Source organism: Gnatocerus cornutus, chromosome 1 (assembly GCF_029298725.1).
Source record: "Gnatocerus cornutus isolate USDA-ARS CGAHR chromosome 1, icGnaCorn1.1, whole genome shotgun sequence".
NCBI lineage: Eukaryota > Metazoa > Arthropoda > Insecta > Coleoptera > Tenebrionidae > Gnatocerus > Gnatocerus cornutus.
The window spans coordinates 35,411,925-35,434,420 of NC_142233.1; the positions used below are offsets into that span (position 1 = coordinate 35,411,925).

At 35.1% G+C, this 22,496-nt stretch overlaps 1 protein-coding gene across 1 annotated transcript in view; it reads left to right on the plus strand.

Annotated features, from left to right (window-relative positions):
* Positions 1–22,496, plus strand: part of LOC148182133 (uncharacterized) — a 71,939-nt gene that overhangs the window by 33,748 nt on the left and 15,695 nt on the right. Inside the window, exons 2-4 of the mRNA XM_088047667.1 lie at positions 9,145–9,245; positions 17,047–17,163; positions 19,357–19,503. Of these exons, the coding sequence (XP_087903793.1) occupies positions 9,145–9,245; positions 17,047–17,163; positions 19,357–19,503 (365 nt within the window). The remainder of the gene's footprint in view (positions 1–9,144; positions 9,246–17,046; positions 17,164–19,356; positions 19,504–22,496) is intronic.

The following is a 22,496-nucleotide window of genomic DNA, read 5'->3' on the forward strand; positions in this document are numbered from 1 at the left end:
TTTCTTCGTAAAATTCAACAGATAAAAGTTACAGCAATAAATATTCCCCCTGAAGTTCGTGATTTGGACAAAGCATAATAGCCTTCAACCCTTAAAAGTGGCTCACGTTGGGGGAATCGAATCATAAACTTCCTTGATCTTTCCCGACCAAAGTTCAGTTCGGCCGATGGACAAAAATATCCGCAAGTCAGTAGATATCAAAGAAAATCCCAATTTTAAGTAACGGCAATCATCCGGAATTAACCTTCACCTGTTGAATTGTTCCGATCTACTCAAAAATTATACCGATCTAAGCTAGAATTAAAAGTGTACTTGTTGAATTACCCAGATCAATAAATTCTCTTCGTGGAGCTTAATGGGGTGTACAGCCCTCATTGTGACTTGGCAAGTAAATGCAGTCGTTGATTGCACATGTTACCCTCTTGTTTGGTGCTCAAGTTTTATTTTTTCGGGTCGTGCGAAATTAAAAAATTGACCGGCTTGTAATTGCGCATCGTTTGAGAGAATCGCAGATTTCCCCTCGTTACAGCACCATTATTCTGCTATCAGAAATTCTAGATGGAAGGGTAAAAGTCTAGTTACGTCGCCTCGTTTAGTTAATCGAATTACTTGACCCAACGGCGCCGCTCGATGGGTCTTTACTCTTGCCAGTTAGTACCAATTTTATTTCTTTCCTTTCTCTCGGCTCGATAAAAACCCCGTGCGAGATTTGGTTATGTTGCAGAGAAAAAGCATCTGACAGAAGGGAGCTGTTTATATATAGCAGCACGTCGTTACGCTTCCCTTAAGCTTTAAGCTTAATAGAGGTGAAGCTCCTCGTGTCATAGGGGCTACGATGCCAAGACTCGCAATAAAACATTGGCATAAACGGTGCCAATCATCATCTTTGTTGCTCGCTTTCGATGTGTTAATTAAAATTAACAACAGCTTTAGCAAGTTTTAATTGCCAAGTTAAAAACATCTGTTTCATAGTTTTGTTTTATTTACCGCTGGCCTACCAATTATCTCGCGAAATGAAAGACTCGAACTTTTGACAAAAGTAAAAGCAAGTTTCTCATGAAACCGCGAAACTTGCGGCAACAACGAAGGGGGTCATTTGCCTGACGTTCTTGAAAACTCGAGGATATTTCACCGGCTGATGGTTGAATGTTCTCGAGAGATTTGCCTCAAAGACGGTTATATTATATTCATCCATTTTCCTTTCCAACTCGCTGTCTCGCTGTTTACCTCATCTGGTTATAATGTGTGGCATTTCTAATTAACGAAGCACCAGAACTGTGCTAATTTCGTGTAATACAGGTGTTCCGGAATACGAACTTGACGGAAAAACTGTCATAAATGCACGTCAACGTCGCTTTTACAATTGATCGTTACCTGGGACGATGAAAATTAGATAGTGTTCCAAAACTAATACAAACTTTGTAGTTTGTTTTCGTGGATTTAGTTGTTGCTCGGTAAACTAATGGAAAATTAACTCCATGTCTAGTTGCAGGAAAACTTCTCGATGTTTGTTGGTGTTAAAGTCAACCGTGAACTGGATGAGTTAATATTTTCTTAACAAATTCATGAAATATCACGTAGGTACATTTCATTCTGCCAGCACACTTTTAATCATAGTAAAGTTGGTATTCCTGAATTTTTTATGGACGCAATTTCAGGACTCGATTCCGGGAACATGTGTGTTGTTTATTTTTACACAAATAAATCCGAACAACGTAATGCAGGTGAGTCGATTTATTGCGCGTCGTCTGCGAAGAGGAACTTTGCAATATCTGCAGTTTTTTAATGTGGCGCCGAAATTAATTGACTGCAAATAATTTCTTGAACACTATAAAAAGTCGCAAAAATCGCAATGGTATAAAAAAACAGAACCACCATGTTTTCATCATGACATGTAAAATATCACCTAACCAATGTTGACATTTCATTTGCGCAACAAAACATCAAAGTCCAATTTTTTTAGGGATATAAACCGCGTTTGCCTTTCAGTGATCAAGTACTAATGGATTAACTTTGGGTATTTCGTTTTTCTTTTGTGGCTGTGTGGTAATTTTCTGCCTCATTGATTCGGTTTTCTGAGACAAATATGACAGAAATTGGACAAAGAAACAATGACGTTAGCTTATTAATTCGACGACATTGCCTTTCATGTCTTAAAGTTGCTCTTCTTTATTGATTTAGTCGTCGTGTGCAATCAGGATCACTTCATCTATTCACGTGCAGTTTCCTCACATATGGTAAATATCTTTCGACCTTTCTCAACCACCTCAAAAGCTGAGTTAATCTAGAAACATGTCATGTGGAAGCTTTCAAATGGAGTTTCGTTCCAGCGGGAAATTTTTGTTTTGGTTTACGAAGGAGGCAGGTATTTATGCCAATATTTACACTTTCGCTTCGCCACTGGTGATGGGTTTCGAGGATAATTTGGTCCCACGGAGATTCATTTTGCTTTTAACTTTGTCAAGGTCTGGAGAGCAACTAATGAGGCTAAATTAATTTAATTTGTCTTGGCTCCCTCAGAGTTTGTAGGCCGAATTTGCCAAATAGCTGTCGGTACACCTTGACAGAGAATATAGAGTATCACCACAATAAAAATATTCTATTAAAAGAGTCGCGATACAAATATGTAGAAAACTGCCAAAAATAAGACACGAAACATTTAAAATTCTATTGCCTACTTTTCATTAATTTGGTCATCTTTTCTCATTATTAATTCTGAACTTGAGAGCAAAAGTTTCAAGTTAAATATTTTCCAAGGGACTCGTAAGGAAAATGCAGTTAAATCGCCTTGTTTACAAGTTCAAATTTGAACTTTTAAACTTGTTTCTGCGTTGATCCAATTTCCACAAGTTATAATTTCCTGTGAAACTTCGAGACTATAATCTAGAGCAGTATTAGCAAACTTAAAAAAATTCTAAAATTTGAGTTCTCCGCTTCACAATTTTGAAATTTAGTTGAGTTAATAAATATTTTAAAAAGCGTAACTTCCCCAAATTTCATGGATGTAGCACAAAAATTACCAAAATTACGAATTTTTGTAAAAGAAGTCGCCAATTTCAGCTTGGCCTTCAAATAAAAATTTTTAAAATTTGCGTTTTTGGATCTAGAATTTTAAAATCTGGTACAGTTGATACACCACTCAAAAATAATATCTTCTCCAAATGTCATTGATGTAGCACTAAAATTACTAAAATTACGAATTTTTGTGTTTTTGGCTCTAAAACTTTTAAATTTGGTAAAGTTAATCCACCACTCAAAACTTGTATCTTTCCCAAATTTCACTTACGTAGCACAAAAATAACGAAAACTACGAATATAGTGAGCATGTCGACAGTTTTTGTTTGGCCTCAAAGAATTCAACTAATAAGTGATAAAAGAGTTCTATTGCATACTTTTCAGTTATTTGGTCATATTTTCGCCTCACTACTTCAGAACTTGTGAGCAAAAGTTCCAAGCTAAATATTTTCCTCGAGACTCATAACGAAAATGCAGCTAAATCGCCTTGTTTACAAGTTAAAATCTGAACTTCTAAACATGTTTCCACGTTGATCCAGTTTCCACAAGCTACAATTTCCCGTTAAACTTCGGGTCTACAATCTAAAGCAATATTAGCAAACTATCTCTCGATGGTATTGACTTTGGCTATCATTTAAATGCTGCAATCCAAACGCTCTTTATAATACTAGAGCTCCATAACGAAAAGCGATACGTTTCGAGCAAAATTTCATCTCTGAATGAACGAAATCAATTTTGCTACTTTAGCTAAGAGAATTATTTCAATGCCACACAATAAACAGGTCAGATTTCACCAACTGCTCGCACATGTTCGTCTCTGTAATTTGTTACACAAATCACTACAAATTTGATCTGTTGCCAAAGAAAAATCTGTGGTTGTATGTCACGTCGTCTGTCACCTATTACTACTCTGAATTCCCTCATGTCACAGGTGTTAATTTAGTTTATTGTTAATTCGCGAACACTCGTAGCAGAGGAACTAATATTATATTAAATACTCCACCAGATCAGTCTATAAATAGGATTTTTCGGCGAAGCAATAATCGATCTATTTGTGTATCGGTCATAAGTCAGTTTTTGAGCATGTTTTACGATAAAGTAATAGCGGAAGCAACCATTTATTATGTGCGAGACCCGGGTATGGGGAACTTTGACATCTACATAAATCGGTTACCTTCACTCGTCACCGAAATGTTTGGGCTTAGCACATTTTCGACAAATTTTCTGGAGCATAAGCGGCCTCGTTGTTTAATATAATTTAGCATTGGAAATGCTCAACAAAGGTCGACCCTTTTCGGGGACCCGGTTTTATCTACATTGACTGTTGAAAATATGAGGTAATTACGTTACAGAAGTTTCGTCGTTAAAAATTAACCATGTAAAGTGAATCGTTAACGAGTGTGGTACAGCCAGAAAGTGACTTGTTCTAATATTAGTTTAACAGGGTTCTCTTACAAATATGGGGTAACCAAGGGCATTTATAATTCACATTCAGTGGACTGTAACGGCTCAGTACTAAATTTGTACGCTAAATCAACCTAAACCAACAATATTGCGTAACTGTATCGTTTTGAGGGTTTGAAGATCGAAGCCGTAATTTCCTCTCGCAAAATGGGGCGCGTAATTTGATTATTTTTTGTATTAATGATTAATGAGAGTTGTACAAAACAGAAGCAAAGCAGACACACATGTTGCGAAGTATTTTACACCACTTTATCTGACGAAAACAATATCCTCTCACGACGGTAATAAAACGTGGTCATAAAGAAGTGGGAAAAAGAGAATGTAATTTGTTTCAATTCCGTACGCAGAAAAATACCACCCTTGCGATTAGTAAATCAAGCTATAACATATACCGTATAACCATCAATTATTGCTCCACCCACATATGCCATATTCGTTATTATACCGGCGGCCTCACTTTAATTGGTAGTTAATATTCTCGCCATCCGACTATACATACATTTCCTGCGGCGCGCAGGAATCATTTTTAGTGGAGCTCAGGTGCGCTTCTATTTTTTTTAGTTTATTTCGTTTACCTACCGCAACATCATCGCTAATAAACCAAACCAAAACAGATTATTAGTGGAGTGACGATTGATATGACTTGGAGTTTATTCAACGAACATCAAAATAAACACGGCGGTTTTAGTTTGACACTACATTGTAATAAGCAGTTAGATGAGGCGAAAATGTAAATATATCTGAGAGAATACGATAAAGTCTGCTCGGAAAAAATAACTGAAACTATTTCTGAAACACAAACGAACGAACAATTATCTATCTCATTTTCACTTCAAAGCTTAACCTAAATTTTAAACATCATGTGTTTATTTTGACAGTAGTAGTAACGTTCCCAAAATTTCATTGATTTAGCACAAGAATTACCAAAATTACGAATTTTTGTGAAGGATGTCGCCTATTTCAGCTTGGTCTTAAAACTAAAAATTTCTAAAATTTGTGTTTTTGGACTTAAAATTTTGCAATTTGGTACAGTTAATATACCACTGAAAAATAGTAACTTCCCCTAATTTCATTGATGTAGCACAAAAATTACGAAAATTACGAATTTTTGTAAAGGATGTCGACAATTTCAGCTTGGTCTTAGAAACAAAAATGTCTAAAATTTGTGTTTTGGATTTAGAATTTTGCAATTTGGAACAGTTAATACATCACTCAAAAATAGTAACGTCCTCAAATCTTATTGATGTAGCACTAAAATTACCAAAATTACGAGTTTTTGTGAAAGAAGTCGCCAATTTCAGCTTAGCTTTAAAAATAAAATTTCTAAAATTTGTGTTTTTGGCGCTAGAATTTGCAATTTGGTACAGTTAATATACCACTCAAAAATAGTAACTTCCCCAAAGTTCATTGATGTAACACTAAAATTACAAAATTACGAATTTTTTTGAAGGATGTCGCCAATTTCAGCTTGGCTTTAAAAATGAAAATTTTTAAAATGTAAATACACCGTGGTCCACGAGTGATAATGAGCCTGACCAAACTCAAACTGCAACTCAATATACATTTTCATAGCTGTCGTAATTATTTGAAATGATCGTCAAAGTTGACAAATTTTTCAGAACAATCTATTCACGCTATTATGCCTTTAATTTATGAAGACTGCTAAGTTTTAGCATTGCTTTTTCCTGCTTAACGTTTCGTCGGAGGAGATGCCATTCCACATGCGATTAGAAACTGTCTTAAGTGAAAGGATTTGTCGAAACTCTGACAGCTGTCTTGTTGTAAATATAAATTTGGCAACGAATGCTATGAAAATGTATTTTGGGTTGCAGTTTGAATTCGGTCAGGCTCATTATCACTCGTGGACCACGGTGTATAACTGAGAGAATACGATAAAATCTGCTCGGAAAAAATAACTGAAACTATTTTTAACAACACAAACGAACGAACAATTACCTCATTTTCACTTCAAAGCACAACCTAAATTCTAAACATCCTGTGTTTATTTCGACAGTACGTAAAGTGGGCTCGTTCAACAGTAATTTTATGCTGTGTTCGTGGGCATAATCTTTAACAAGAGAGATTTTTTATTTTCGTTTTAACAAGATGAAAGTGTTCCGAGAAAACAGAAAATCTACCAAACACTAATTTAAAAGAGAAAATTTTGCAAATGGCACACTTACAAATTTGCAATTACCGAAGAATTTGTCACTGACATAAAACGTGATAGACGATGTTTTGAAACCATGACTCGTTTAATTAACGAGGAGCATTCAAAACTTCTTAAAATGTGATTATCACTTAGTGAAACTTTTCCTTTGAGGAATTAAAACGGGAAAAATGGCAGTCACTCCTTCAGTATTTAATAACTGGAGATGCGAGAGAAACCTTTAAATTTTCTACATCTGTAATCTCCTTTCGGTCCAGTGTGGATAATACTCAAATAATTCGAAAAGAATTGTCCGCCGGGTCTTACAAATTCAAAATTTCGCAGTGTTCAGACGAAATGAAAATTTGACAAATTTTGAAAACGTTTATGTAAAGATCCGCCCTCTTTTCAAAACAAAATGGAGAATGTGATTGAAATCGGATTAGAACCCAAAAAACAATTCATTCTATTGGCTAGCATTATTTTTATCGCAGTAGTTTTTGTAACAAAAAACGCATTCAAACGCCCAACTCGATCGTACCTCTTCATGCATTGGCCAGAGATCCGAAACTGTTTATTGGATAAATTATTTCGAAGCTAATTAAGTTATGCACAAAAAAAGAATCAATTCATTAAACGACATGATAACAAAAATGCCCAAAACAAAAGAAATCGTCTGGATTTGCTGCGTAACATTTTATTGGTTTTTGTTTATTGAAAACAATAACAAAAGTCCGATGCAAAGAGACAAATCTACCTTTGGCATTGTTGCATATCAGCTAAAGCAACGAATTAGGTGATTTTAATTAAATCAGAAAGTTTAAATGAAATCTACCTGCCTACACTCAACTTCCCAGTACTGAATTAATATGTCCAAAAAGCTTTAAAACATGGCATGTTTCTCTTACATTTTTCTCGACCAAGTCTAGATGAAAAACGAGATAAAATGCTATTTAACCACAGTGTCAGCTTATTACGACTTTTCTCCTGTTATTTATTCGCGACCTGAAATTTATAATTATAAACTTTCCTGCAGAGTTCCCGACTTTTTAATAAAATAAATACAAGTGATTGGATGGTCCCAACTTTGGAGCTTTGACATGCAAACTTTCGCAATTTTTGTATCTCTAAACAGCTCGAATTATATTTTTCCACGTTCATCAGATTCTCCATGTTTTATACCTCGTTCGTTTTGTTATCAATTTCGTACACACTGTAAAAAATATCATTTTTCAACTCGCAAACTGGTTTTGTCATGGATCGCTGTTGATTTATGAATTTATAGATACCGAGTTCGGAAACGCAAAACCGGTTAAGACACTGTAGCTTTTAATTTAAGTTTTCAAAAGGCTGTGCGCCACCAAAATTCGTCGATTTCGTACTGCAGTTGGCTTTAATTAAATATCATCGAAAACGAGAGGCGGAAAACAAGAACGCTCGCTGCAGTTGAACACAAAAGATCGGCTCCACCATTGAGGTTAGCCGGGCTTTGGGAAGCTCGTCGGAGCTCATAAAGAGTTTGATGGAACTGTTGATGTAAATTGAGGTTGTTATTTTACGTGACCAACCTCAACTAAGACTTCGCTCGATTTGACAAAGAGACTGCGACTTTAAAATGTTTTCTGGCTCTTTGTTAAGACGCGATTTCACCCACTGATGATAGTTTTACAGCGGAAACTTTCGATTAGCTTGATTTATTCTATTTTGTTCACGTTTTCGAAGATTAGCGAGTTCTTTGTTGAAGGGGTCAGGTCTTTAGAGGTTTATAAGTTAGATCGAGGGTGAGAAGCTAATAAAGTTTTTAAAATATAGCAGTCAGGTGAATTAGCAAGTTTTCGCGACTAGACCTATCTCACAGTCTTGGAAAGTTTCAACGGCGAAAAATATTGTAATACAATACAGCCCTCTATGCAAATGCTTCCAGGAAGGTTATTTGTGTAGAGAGCCAGAGTAAACCTTGTCGGATGGGTCAATCGAAATTTAAGCGACACCCTTGAATTTATGTGTTTAAGATGCGAGATTATCTTAAAAGACGATAATGTCAACACGGGAAACGTAGTAGAGCTTCCGAGGATAAATGTGGATAAAAACTTAAGACCGTAAGCAAACACGTGTTGGCTCAGAAGTGTAAGTTATAACTCGATGCATGTCGGCTGTTAATGATTCCCAAAAGCGAGCAAATTGAATCCCTCTTGCATACTAACCTTGCCATTTTATAACAAGTCCCGAAGGAAAAGAATTTCTCCCTTTTGAAGGAGGGAACACTTATCAGATTCGAATACGCAAAAAGACTGCGGACGTTGCAAAATCTTAATTTTTTCGGTCAAGATCTAATTTCGTAATGGACTTTGCGTCATTAAAAGGAAATAGCTTGCAAATAGGTGTCGTTACTCCGCATCGATTCCAATTTATTACGCTAACGGGTAATATTCAGGCGTTTCATGTTTGTACAGAAATTCCTTCTGCTCAGACGTAATTTACGGGAAATCCTCCTAACCGATTTCTTTTTGTTGCAGAAAGCAAAGGAAGCGAAAGTAGAAGAATGGTCGACATTACGAGAGACAAACCGATAAAAGTGGCAGTCAGGGTAGTTGTGCCTGTACGAGACCATCCCAAAGTAAGTTATAATTACTTCGTTTCTTAATTCTTACTTCGTATTCTCGCCATAATCGCAGCAATTTAATTCCAATTAAGGAACGAAATCTTATTTCTTTCATCAGGGAAACTTTCCTGTATAATTTTGTCGTTTTCAAATAAACCAGTGTTGTGTTTACTCGGCGTGCAATAATAAAATTGTCTTGAGACTGGTATTCAAAGTCTCAACTAGAATATAAACTGCAATACTGTTTTACTATGTTGGTTCTGTGTAATACCGTGGTCGTGTTGAACTTAACTGGGTAAATAAAACTGAACAAATCTTTGGGAGTTTGCTGGTCCCATGTGTACTCACTTTGTACTTATACGAACTTATGCGAGGCCATTGTTATAGAAAACAAATTTTATAGAGTCACCCAGCAGACAAATGAGCCACAATTTGGATATGCATGGAAATTTTTCAAATTTTATGCAGAAATGGTGGATGCGCCGGAGATTGATTTCATTGTGTTCTCGCGTCTTAATTGAGATAGAAAAATAATGCAACCCCTCATAAATCAAAGTAATTTGTATGCGCGTTGAGCCCCCGGTTCCCTAACTCGAAGAAAGGTACAGCAAATTTGCTCAACAAAAGGTAATTTAATTTACTCTTTTTATTTTGAGGGTAAAATGTGGGTTACCTCTTTTGGAGAAACGCGCCAAGTTTAAGAAATTGCTTTTTTTGTTTACTCGACCGAAATGTAAAGCGGCAGGTTATTCATCTGCTAAAAAAATGTTTTAATTAATCGTGTTTTAGAAAGAGCCCCCAAATTAAGAGGCTCCTTCATTTTTCCGATTCCAATTCGTTGTCGGGTAATGTGGTGACGAGTCTCGATAGCTTCACCTAATTAAATGAATTTACCAAGTTTGTGAATAATTAGGGAACTTATGGTTTAACGACGCGATTTCCGAGTTTTAACATAAATCAAGACGTCAACAATTTATCGTTTGATAACGAATCATTAAAATGATTAAGACATTAAAGAGAGATTTAATTAGTTCTGATTCGGTAGCACAACTGTTTTCGGTGCCAATACTGCCAATCAATCACCACCAATCTGAAGGGTAAAAAAGTGGTTCAAGCAAACAAATCTATTTGTGTTCTTCTCTATGATTTATCTTCTTGTTATCAAACGTGGATGCGGTAATAAATAACTTTCTAGTGTTGTTTAATCCTATTACGATATTAAGATTCTTTCAAACCGAGACTTTTAGCCTAGTTTGCGCACATACACAAGTTGAATATTTCATTCTGTCAGAGAAACATGCTAAGCTGGTGCACGCGGTCCATATGTCGGAAGTTCCGTAAAAATAAAACGCATTGTTTTGGAGATAACCTGAATTATTTATAGCTTCGTTTATATCTTGTTCAAGATTTTGGTCCAAATAAGGAGGAAAAATGACGATAAATTCAAGCGAGAGGATGGTTAGAGCTGCAACTTTAGCATAATTGGAATTTATTAGAATTTTCAATAGAACGAGGTATTTTCCCATCTGCTCTGTAAAATTGTATCTCACGGTTTATTTACTCATTCCTAACCACGACAGTGTAAACTTTGTTTGATGTTCGGTGGAACCATTAGAGTTTAAATTAATATTAGATGTCTTCAAATAAATATTTACGAACAGTAAATGTGTTTTATTGTTAAGTTTTATACAACTGGTGCCTAATTTCGTGTCGATTACAAATTTGAATCAATTACAAGAATTCAATAAATGTCAAATTAAATTTTGAATATTTTTATGTTCGCTTTATATTTTATTGGTAATCAAATAAAAGGTTAAGCTTGTTTTAACCGAGGTTTTAACCCTTTAACTGTTGGCAACGTATACAGGGTGCCCCAGAACTCATGACCCAGAGAGCAAGAGAGGGACAGCAATACAGATGGTAAATTTCAAAACTAAAATTGATTAAGTTTAATAGTAATCGAGAAAAGATAAAAAATTAACAACCAATCCCAAAAGCTTATTCTAGAGGTGGAGTAAAAGACTATCCTAATTTTCTAGGCAACGAGAGTCTGACCAATGGACGATAGTATGTCATAGTTACCAATTTTCAAATTCTGTTCAGCTTCCGAATTGGCTATCGTTTTTTTATCTTAACTCGATTATTTTTTGAGCTAGAAAGTTTTTGTTAACAAATTTTGATTCAGAATTGTTACCTTCATATACCTTTCTTCTCTGGGTCACGAGTTCTAGGACAGCCTGTATATACGTTTTGGCATTTTTCTTAGAAAATGCAAGTGATGAGAATTTAAAATTTTAAGGACAAAAGTAAACAGGCAAGACAAAAAGAAAAAATAGATCCACATTTACGTGGCACTTCTGGTTATTGAATTTAAACGAAGCAGCCTATATTTTATTGCATTTTTGAATTCTGTAGGCAAATTGAAATTGATAATCACTTTTTGCATAATGTGCTATACCTAAATTGTATCATTTCTGAAATATCTTAATTTAAAAAAAAGTAAATTGCATTACAAAAAAAATATTTCGACAAAAATGTTTGAGAATTTTTTTATTTCTAGTAGACCAATAATATATGGGGTGTTTCATTTTAAATAAGCAAGTTGACTACTACTTCCGGCATAACCAGAAGTGTCACGAATATGTGAATATTGCCATTCGATTTGTCTTATTCGCTTATTTTTGTTCCAAAAATTTTAAATTTTCATCCTTTTTAGTTTATGAGATAAATATCAAACATAAAAAATAAAATTTTGCATGTTTTTTAATACGCTGAAACGGCAGAAAAAGCTTCTATTTTACCCCCATTAAAACTCCACTAAATTTACGTTTTTGGCGTCATTTGCTGTGGATCCCGTGCAGTAATTTTGAGTAATGTAAAGTCAAAATTTTAGAACAACACAAACCCTTAAATAACAAAATCTTGTATTTATAAAAGTTTCTCCGGAACCTTCGCAAGACCAAAAATTAAATATTACACACGATAAATACACACATATCCACTCTTACCTCAACTTTACAATGTGATAAGACCCTATTTTACATAATAACCCAATTACAACCTTATTTAGTAACGCGTTAACCTTAATAAGGTAAATGAAAGTACAACAGTTTCATGTATACCTCCACACATGACAAATTTCCTTAATCCGCCTCATGTACGACGTGCGATTTTGTTTGCCCGCCGGTTATAAACTCGCATTAGTCCAGATTTTTGGTATTTATGTTTGTGATTCCGATTTGAAGACAAATAGCTCAGCTGTATAATTAATCATAACAGGTGTACCGACATTTGTAGGTTTTTTAAAAGTTTTGGCACGGTCGCCATCTAAATTTAGTGGTCAGCTTATTTTTCATATCGATTGATCGAAACAGCGTGCAGAATTTAATATTGCATCCATTGCGGGATTGCAAAATCCGTTCAAATCCAATAATAATCCGTCATAAGTATTTGTTAATGCGGTTGAGGTATTAAATGTTAACTACTACGAAAGCACTCTAACTAATCTACTGTTATAATTTTACCATTGAGTGAAAAAATAACCTCCAGAGCGTCCTTTTGTATAAAAAAAATTGCGTTTACACAGCTGATACGGTAAATCCCTCCGTTCGTGTCCCTATGTACACATCACATACTCGAAAAAAATTAGCTGCAGACCACAAAAACTCGATATTTTTTTAGCTTATGAAAAGTATACTCCCGCAGTTTACTTATCGCATTTTGTGTATTTTTCATCAAACTCTCATCTGATTCGTCTTGTTCAATATTGTCGACACCTTTCCATTATAATCTCCAGTTATTTACACATTTCACTGTTAATAATCCCGTCAACTCCAAAATCAACAGGAAGTGTTGTGGTTAATTGTCTTCTCCGGTATTGCTTATATTAATAATTTAAATCAGAATGGGAGTAAATATCGGATAACAAGCAGCTCGTGCCTGTGCAATATCTAGGGAAATTATCACATTTTGTGCGGCAATACAAAGAATTTTTTAATACATTTAGATTTGTGTTGTCTTTGTACTAGATTTAGACTCCTTTCAGCCGTCACAAAAGAATACATTTTCCGAATGTGGGGTCTATGACAGAATATTAATCTCATTTCCTTTATGTAATTTCAAAGCGAGTTTGATATTTATTTTTGGCGGAAAAGAATTCAATTACTTTCACATTATGAGAAACGAATTGCGTTTCCAAGAAAATGAATAGAACATCACATTTTTCTACGGCCTTTAGTTGTCTTTTCAAATTAATTATGATGAAATTTATTCACGATAGTCTACATTGCCCCATTGTCTCTCAACAAAGGAAACTTTCCTGGATTACTCTTACTTTGTGGAATTAATTAGGCCGTGTTTCCACGTGAACTCTGTCTACTGTTATCCCAACATGATAATAAAATGAATATGTGGAATTAAACATAATTTTATCTCAGGTAATTGAACAACCTGTCAACAAACAACAAAAAGACGCGTCCAACTGCAAACTGCGAGCTCTCATTACTTTAACGCGATGTCAGACTTGACATGTGAAGAAGTCTGACGCAGGTGGTTGCGTCTAGAAAGTTTACTGGAACGAAATAACAATGGTAAACCACACTTCGGCACAAGAGAATTTTATTAGATTTTAAAAACGAAGCAAAAAATTCCGACATCCACCATTAAAATTTCGGTAATTTTATTGCTTCAGCATTAACTTTAGGAGAACTACTACTTTTGAGCAGTGTATAAATTCTACCAAATTGCGAAATCGCAGAACAACAAACACAATATACAGGGTCCGGCAACACTTGTATCCACCCCCAAAATCGTTTTTAATTTTAAAGTTACAATTTTGAAAATTTGCGTACGCTCATAGTTGACAAAGCTCTAGAAGCTGACGCAAAAATTTGTTTTTTATCACGGTTTGGTTGGCGTCGCGACGCTTAAGAAGTATAATTTTTAGCGATTTTCGAGTTTTTGCGGAAATATTCGCAAAATTTTTTTTCAACATAACTGTGATACAAATATCTGAGTTTTAATTTTAAATCTTATGCAAATTGTGTTTAAAATTTGCGAAAAAAACGTGGTTTTATCAAGTTAGTTTTCAAAATTATGACAGCGCGGCGGCAAACTACGTTTACACCAAAATTTCACAGGTCACTTCATTCACTCTTATAAAAGTTAATTTTGATTAACACGGGCATGTTGCATTTTATGGACACCAGAAATCGTTAATTAACATCGACAAAGCGACAATTTCACCAAGTAAGACTTTTGTTTCAATCTAAAGCGTACCTAAGGATAGATGTCATTTGTGACATAAGATGTTGACAGATGGGTGTAAACGTAGTTCCTAATTTTGACGTAATGAAATTGGAAACTAACTTGATAAAACAGCATTTTTTTCTCAAATTTTGAAGTCAATTTGCATTGAATCAAAAATAACAACTGAGATATTTTTAACACATTTGTATTGAAAAAAAATTAAATTAGGGGTTGATATCACAAAACCTCACAATTACCTAAAAATTAGATTTTTAAAGCGGCGCGACGCCAAAACTCTCAGTGATAAAAAACAAATTTTTGCGTCAGCTTCTAGAGCTTTGTCAACTGTGAGCATATGCAAATTTTCAAAATTTTCTCTTTAAAATTAAAGACGATTTTGGGGGTGGACACAAGTGTTGCCGTACCCTGTATGTATTTGGAACTTTTAATTTTCAAGAGGAAGCAAAATGTTCTGACATCCACCACTAAAATTCGTAATTTTAGTAACTTTTGTGTTACAGCTATTATGAAAATTGGGGAATTTTCTACTTTTCACTCGTATATTAACTTTAACAAACTGGAAAATTGTTGAGAAAAGGGCGCACATTCTAGAGATTTTAAGTATGTACCTACACTACTCCGCAAAATTAACGCAAAATTTGGCCTATTAATTTAAAAAATGGCTTTAAAAATATTATCGACAATTCACACCACTTAAGATTACTTTAATTTGATAGAACATTTATGGGACAATCCAAAATTGCATATTTAACTTTTAATGCATTCAGAAGTAAACAGCTTCATTAACTGTTTTAACACAAATGTGAAAAAAGTCGTTAAGTTAGAAGTCAGAAATGGCTGTATGCCACAAAGAATGCTGACTGTTATTAGTATTCAAAGAAGTAAAACACTGTCGTTGCCAACTGTAAAACTCGAGATAAAAAACACAGCGATCCCCACTTTTGTTTTTTGCAACTATTTTTCAACAAGTGTCAGTTTTGTGAAAAAAAAATCAATTGATATCAAATTGTCAAAATAGCTTTAAAATGTTTGTACATATTACTATTGGCGACACCGAAATGTAAACGACTTTTTCGTTATCATGGATTTTTCTCTGAATTTCCATAATGTAAATCAGACTTTGAGCAGTGACGTTCTTTTTGATTTTTTTTTTTATTTTATTTTACCTATACAACTCTTACTAGACAGCAGCCTCTGCTCTTAGCGACCGATTTTCATCAAATTTTGCATAAGCTCTTGGTTTTTCGACTAAAGTTCAATATTTAGCTGATTTGAACTAACTACTGTCATCAATTGTCAAAAATGACAATTAGAAATGCGCCTATGATTTAAAGTAAAAATTACACTAGATAATTTTGCCGTACACATTTCGTTGTCGTCGATAGTACATATTAAAAATAAATAAAATTTTAAAGTTAATTTAAAGTTAATTTTGCGGCGCAGTGTAGTTATAATATTTTGCCAACGATGTTATTGGATGTTTTTTACCCAGTTGTCACGAACCGTGAAACCTAATGCGGTTGTTCCAAATTCGAAGGTGCTCAAACATTTTCAAAAACGCGAGAAGAAAAAGAGTAGGAAAACTTTACAAGAACTGGTTCCAACATCAATAAAGCAAACACACAAGTTTATGTCGAGAACTTCGTCAACAATTTCAAGTCGCTCATAACCTGTGAAGTTCTTACGAGACGTATTAGAAAGAAGTATTTCATCATAATTTAAACTCTGAAAGTTTAAAAATGGAGACATGAAAAAGGAACGAAAAGTCGGAAAATAAATTAGAAAACAAAACCTTAAATAAACAAGACTCGACTCTAATTAAAATTAGTTTTACGTGCAATTATTAACTTTATAATCTACATGCATTACCTCGAACACGCAAGTTTTGAATTTATGTAGAATCTTTAAAGACTCCGGGCTTTAAAAAAAAAGTTAAATATTGGCGCGTTTGCAACGTAGGTATATCTACCTCTTCAAGACTGAAAATTTTATCAAATAATCTCCACGCGAGAGCAAAATAATTTCGAGTTGAAAATACCCAAACTAAAATAATTTTCTTGGCAACTACCAAAGTCAAAGACATTAGTGCTTTTGTTGGTCCTGCATGTACTAAATTAAATCATCCCAATAAAATATTTGAGTGAAATTAAACTTCATGCTGCAATAAAGCCGAAAGTTATTAAACTGATCATAATTTAAATAATTCTCGCGACGCCTCAATGGTAGTTGACAAAAACTGAATTCGAAAAGGTTTGTGGCGCAGCCATTTAGAACTCATTATAAAAGGGAATTTTCAGCTTTTGTTTATTCAAAGCGACATAAAATTTCGTAAATACAATGCTTTGCTTCACCGAAAACGCTTTAGTATCCAATTTAATTAGCTTTGAAATTAGGTGCATAACTGCTTCGAAGCAATTAAAAAGGCGAGACAGTGAAATTAGCTTTATATCATTTTCCAAATGCGAAAAGTGGAAATATCGCGCTACAACCTGCTGCCAAGGGAGTCGTCTGACGTTTATTATATTGTGGTAAATTTTCTTTTTTACAGTTCAACTTCGTTGGCAAACTTCTGGGACCCAAGGGTAACTCGCTAAAAAGACTGCAAGAAGACACAATGTGCAAGATGGCAGTTTTGGGCAGAGGCTCGATGAAGGACAGGCACAAGGTAAATAAAATCATTCTATCCGGTCTAGTCGTGACTCAATTCTGTTGGCACTGGGTGGAAGCTATAACAATGTAAATTTATGACAGTCCTCCACATCTTTAAAAGCAATTTAAATAACAGATGCGTCTATAAAACAAACAAACTGACAAGTTCGTGATGTGTTTTGTGTCGCATGCTATATCAAAAAAACTACTGCAGACCGCAGATATCATTCTAAATCATTCAACCTCGTGAAATTTAATATTCTATCACGTAAATGGTAGCATATTGGTAAATATTTCGCCGGGAATATGAAGCCTTGTCTTTCGCGTTTCGGTAGGCAGGAATGTTCATACGTTTTGACGTTTGTTATTCAACCATAATAGCGGATCTGTACATATAAGTTATAACACTCCCCCGAGTTTGAGAATTCACACTGAATTTGGGTTCAATATGTCGACAACATACATATGTATTAACTAATATCCGCAGAGAAGAGGAATGTTATATTCATAAGTAGCGGAACGTGAATTATGACAGAAATCTTCTGTCATTCATGACAAAGAATTACTTCCTAGAAACTACTCTTTCTCTTTACACAATTCTAAACTCATGAAACACGTAAAAATTAGTTTTTCCCCAGTGGACGAGCTGAAACGAACTTTGAGTTTTGTAAACAAGAACGAGTCAGAGGGGAAATGTAGTCATGAGAAAATGCAAGTTCTGCATAAAGTGTCTCCGGAACTTTTTTAATAATATCGGAAAGAGTTTGTTCGGAATAGCTGGAGCTTGATTGATAATTACGTTTGCGAAATTTAAAATACTTATCTTTCGTGAGAAACTCAAATGTGAATTTGATGTAAAAATCAATTTTTGGAAGCATGTTTCTTTCTAGTCTAAATTTCGACAAAAACATGTGGTTTCACGCTCTGATTTACATTGGAACAAGTGTGGAGCAAATTGGGGAATAATTACCGGAGCTGACTATTTTTATTGGTATTGGCCGTTTAAATTGTAAATTAGCACTAATTAATTTCGCTTGCTGTTAAATTAACAATAGAGACAAACATTGCACGTTTTATTGGTCGCATCTTGTTGTATATTAATTAATAGCGCAATGATGGTTGCTTCTAAAATTCAGTGTTTAACTTATCAAAGTGTATAATAATTCATCGGAATCCCGGCCTTCGCCTTTAATAATTCTGGAAACTTGTTGGGAATGAAGTTTTTCTTTGTTCTTGGTTCTATTCAGACTGTGGCCGTAATCCATCAATAACTCGAGCAGAGAATAATTTGCTTTATTAAATGTTTGATTTAGTCGCTGAACTATTGATTTATTTGCGATCCTTTGGGATGTAATTAATTAATTTAGTTAATCACTTCAGAACTGACCTTAAATGATCTATGGCACAAAAAGTCTACAATCTCCTAGACTTCTCCAGAACCAATTTCTATAATTAAATCTCTTCCTCTTCAATCACGGACGTCGCTACCTAACAGTTTTATGACGGCTGTCTCATTTTCATTTCTCTCGTGATTCTTGTGAAAGCATTCCTTTATCTGAAAGTTGGCAGTAACCTGCCTCTTAGTCTGTTTATTTAGTCGTTTTTCTTTTACGTCTAGCGAGTCACGTTGCTAGAGAAAAGCAGAGCTTTAACCCTAATAAACATTCCCGAAAATATATTTTCTTAAACGCCGTAGGCTCAGTGGCTGTTTTGCCAAGATAATTACTTACTGGTACTTCTTGGAAGCGACACAAAAATGCTTTTACCAACTGCTGTCAATTCCTAGGTGGTCTCAAACAACGAAAAGGTTCTGGTTTATGTAACTCAAGCGTAAATAAAAATTTTGTTCCACAACTCAAACAGTTAAAAACTGACCCGGCGCATCCACCAATTTTACCGATGATTGTTTCCAACTGACAAAAAACCACAATTTTGTCACAAATTCAATTTTAAATAGGAAATGAGTTATCGGCCCACATGCAGAAAATTTCGCGAAAATTTAACAAAATTTATCAAAGTAATTAAACTTCCAAACGTTTTAAATGCTGCCATGAATATTCAAATTGTTGTAATTGTTTTAAATTACGCCAAGAAGTTTTTCTACGAAATTTTCTCAGCATGTTTGGCACCTAGAGCCGTGCAATTAGGTGTCTCCAGTTCCGGCGGTTTACTATGCAAATATCGACAATTAAACGGATATCTCTTCCAGGAGGAGGAGTTGAGAGCAAGTGGCGACCCCAAATTCCAGCACTTAAGTGAAGAACTCCACGTGGAAATTAGCGCTTTTGCGACTCCCGCCGAAGCTCACGCTAGAATCGCCTACGCTCTGGCCGAAGTTCGAAGATTTCTCGTCCCGGTAAGTTGAAAAACTCATAGAGTTCATTCCATCGTTTTAATTAAGCTCGAATTGCCTCCACTGCACGTTTCCTGCACTTGTTGTAATTAAATGAATTATTTATACGCGTGGTTGTTATTTCGCGTTTGAAATTAACGTTTCATTCGACGACTTCATGTGAGACAGTTATGATGCAAATGGAAATTCCACGTGTCGTCGTGATTCTTATTACTTTTGCTTGCGTGGGAATTGACAGTGTAAAAACTCATGAATTCTACGTGTGAGTTATAAAATAATATCGCAGCAAAGCCAATCATCAATTCCAGTCATAAACCGAATTATTACATGAGTTAAGTGACTGGGAACTCGTATATGTCAAATTAAAACGCTCAAATCAAAAATATGGTTAATTTTACGATCCCCACATTATGGGGCGACTTGCCGACGGCTAATGGAAAATAAACCTTTGAGAATAATTACGATAACGCCGCCTCTGTTGTTCTCTATGTGTGAAAAGACTCGTCTAACGAAATTTAATTAACATCGAATCTTTTTTATGATTCGCGTGGTTACATCGAACGTAATAAATTCGGTGTTTTGTTACATCATTCCAATTCTCGCGTTATTACTCCACGGCTGCAATAAAACCGATGACTTATTCATGACTTTATATTGCGAAATATGACTGTGCTTTTTTGAAATGGATTAAAGCACATTCAAGATTAAATTATTTAAATATAGCCGGACTGACGGGAATTTGTAAGCTTTGTCCTGACAACAGAAAGATGTTTCCGACTTGTTTTGATGCAAACGCTCTGGTTTTATCAAAAATGATTTATCGGTGAACAAATTTATGGAAATTTTCAAAGCGGCGTTGTTTTGTGATCACGAAATTGTCACATTTGAACTGAATTTCTTTGAATTGGGGGCACACTGCTATGCTGCGGTTTTAATAAGAACATCAGGGAACGGCTGCGGAAGAAAATGTCGTCAGTCTGACCACAATTAGTGGCAAACTTTGAAACTAAGCACAACAGCATCTGTTGCGAAAACGACGAAAATTTTTCCTTTTGAATCCGTCAATATGTTTAAAATATCTGCAGGAAATTAACATAGATGAGCTGTAATTTGCAATTTGTCAACACGTTTCTCGTTATTCTTTGTAGCACTTTGGCTAAACATAGAAAAGCAAAAATAAGCGCGCAAATTTTACTTGTGTTGCTTTTTATTGTCTATTTGTTCCTCAACTCCATTCCACTCTGGTTTCTATCTCCACCATATCTTTCACTTTAATGTTTAGATTAGAATACATTGACTTAAATTTGAATATTATATGCGCTCGCTGTTATTCATTCCGTATCTGCTTTAAATTTGAGTTAAAACAATGACGGTTAACGTCTCACATGATGAATAAAACATAAAGAAATTCAGGGAACTTGTCAAGTCTTCACACTAATATAACGGACGCCCCAATTATCTCATTTTAGTTTTATTCGAGTTTCTAAAATTCCGAACGATTAACGAGATCACGTCACGATCAACTCCGGTAATTTTGCTTCGTTTCGCGATTTTTCTTCGCCCGTGTGTTCGGCGTAGTCATAAATCTTTTTCACGCCTTAGAAAATTCCACGGTCGCTAATTTCAAACACTCCATTAATGACTTTATTAGGATAGTGATAAGAAAAACTCCTCTTTTTGCTCATTTGAATTTAGCACGCTTAGTTGCCTCGTGGGGGCGCACATTGTCTCAGTTATTAGTACAGTTTACACGTATCTCATCAAATTTCTCGTGTTTGTTTTTACTGTCTAACATATGGGTGGTTTGAGCCGGCATAGTGGTAAGCAAGTTTCTACGTCCCCAGAGAGGTGTCTCCTGTCGCTCCCATCTCAGTGTTGCCATGTCATGTTTTTTATAGTTAATAAATTGAAACCACGTCCTAACACGAAAATTAATACGTTTGTACTGATAAATGGACCTGAGAGGGGCAAAAAATTGAATTTTAGAGAGGCGGAAATGGAGGATTATTTCCGATAATCATTTTTGTGGACGATGGCTCCAGGAAAGAGGTCAGGATGCTTTAAAATGGCATCTGGGATTATTAATTAGAGACAATTTCTCACGTGTTTTTAGGTTCATTTTCCTAGTTCTTTTAGGTTTTCTACACCTCTGAAATGTATTCTTATTGAGCCATCATTTGCAACCTAAATTAGGCGAGTGAACACCCTTAATTTGTAATCAGATTCAGCGCTGGTTCCGTATAAATCTGCGTGAAACAGCGAAATTCCTTCGCAACTTTCTTTGGATTCTTGCGGATGCAGACGTGGCTCTTCATTCATCTTCAGCTCTGCTAGGTCTTTTGTTTCAAGTGTTCCAAACGCGAAATGAGAGAATTGTTCTAAACATCAAATTAATGCGAATAAAAAAAGATAATCCTCGACTGCAAAAGCCCATTTGAAATGTTAAATTGTGTAAAAACACCGCCCCCCGAAGTAATAAAATCTAATTGGCACCACAAGAGCTTAATTTACATACTCGTAGTTTTCTCAGCCGGAGTAAAAGTAATTGGTGTAATTTATACAAGTGGTGCGAATGACGAATGTACCGTGTGCCCATGATAATTAAGCTTGAGGTGTAGTCGCGTTACGCAACAATAACGTGGCTCTCTTAATTGTTTAAAATGGCGGACGTGCAACTCCAAGAAGTGTCACTCATCAAAAACAAACAACCGCCTAAGACGAGAACAATTAACAAACTGGAAACTGGAAGGGCGTCTTCCATAATTAGCCCTTTAAATGGATAAGTACAGTTCGGTGGTGTGGTTGCAACAATTGTTAATTATATCTACAAGTTGTTTGTTTGCAGTTGGGCCCGCAGCTTCTCTTAGGGTTTAATTAGGCTCTTCCAGATTCTTTGCTTTATTGCGTTATCTCTGTTCAATACAACAAGACAAATGACCAAGCGGGTTGTTCTAGAATTAATACTCGAATAACGACCCTATTAAAGCGATGTTAAA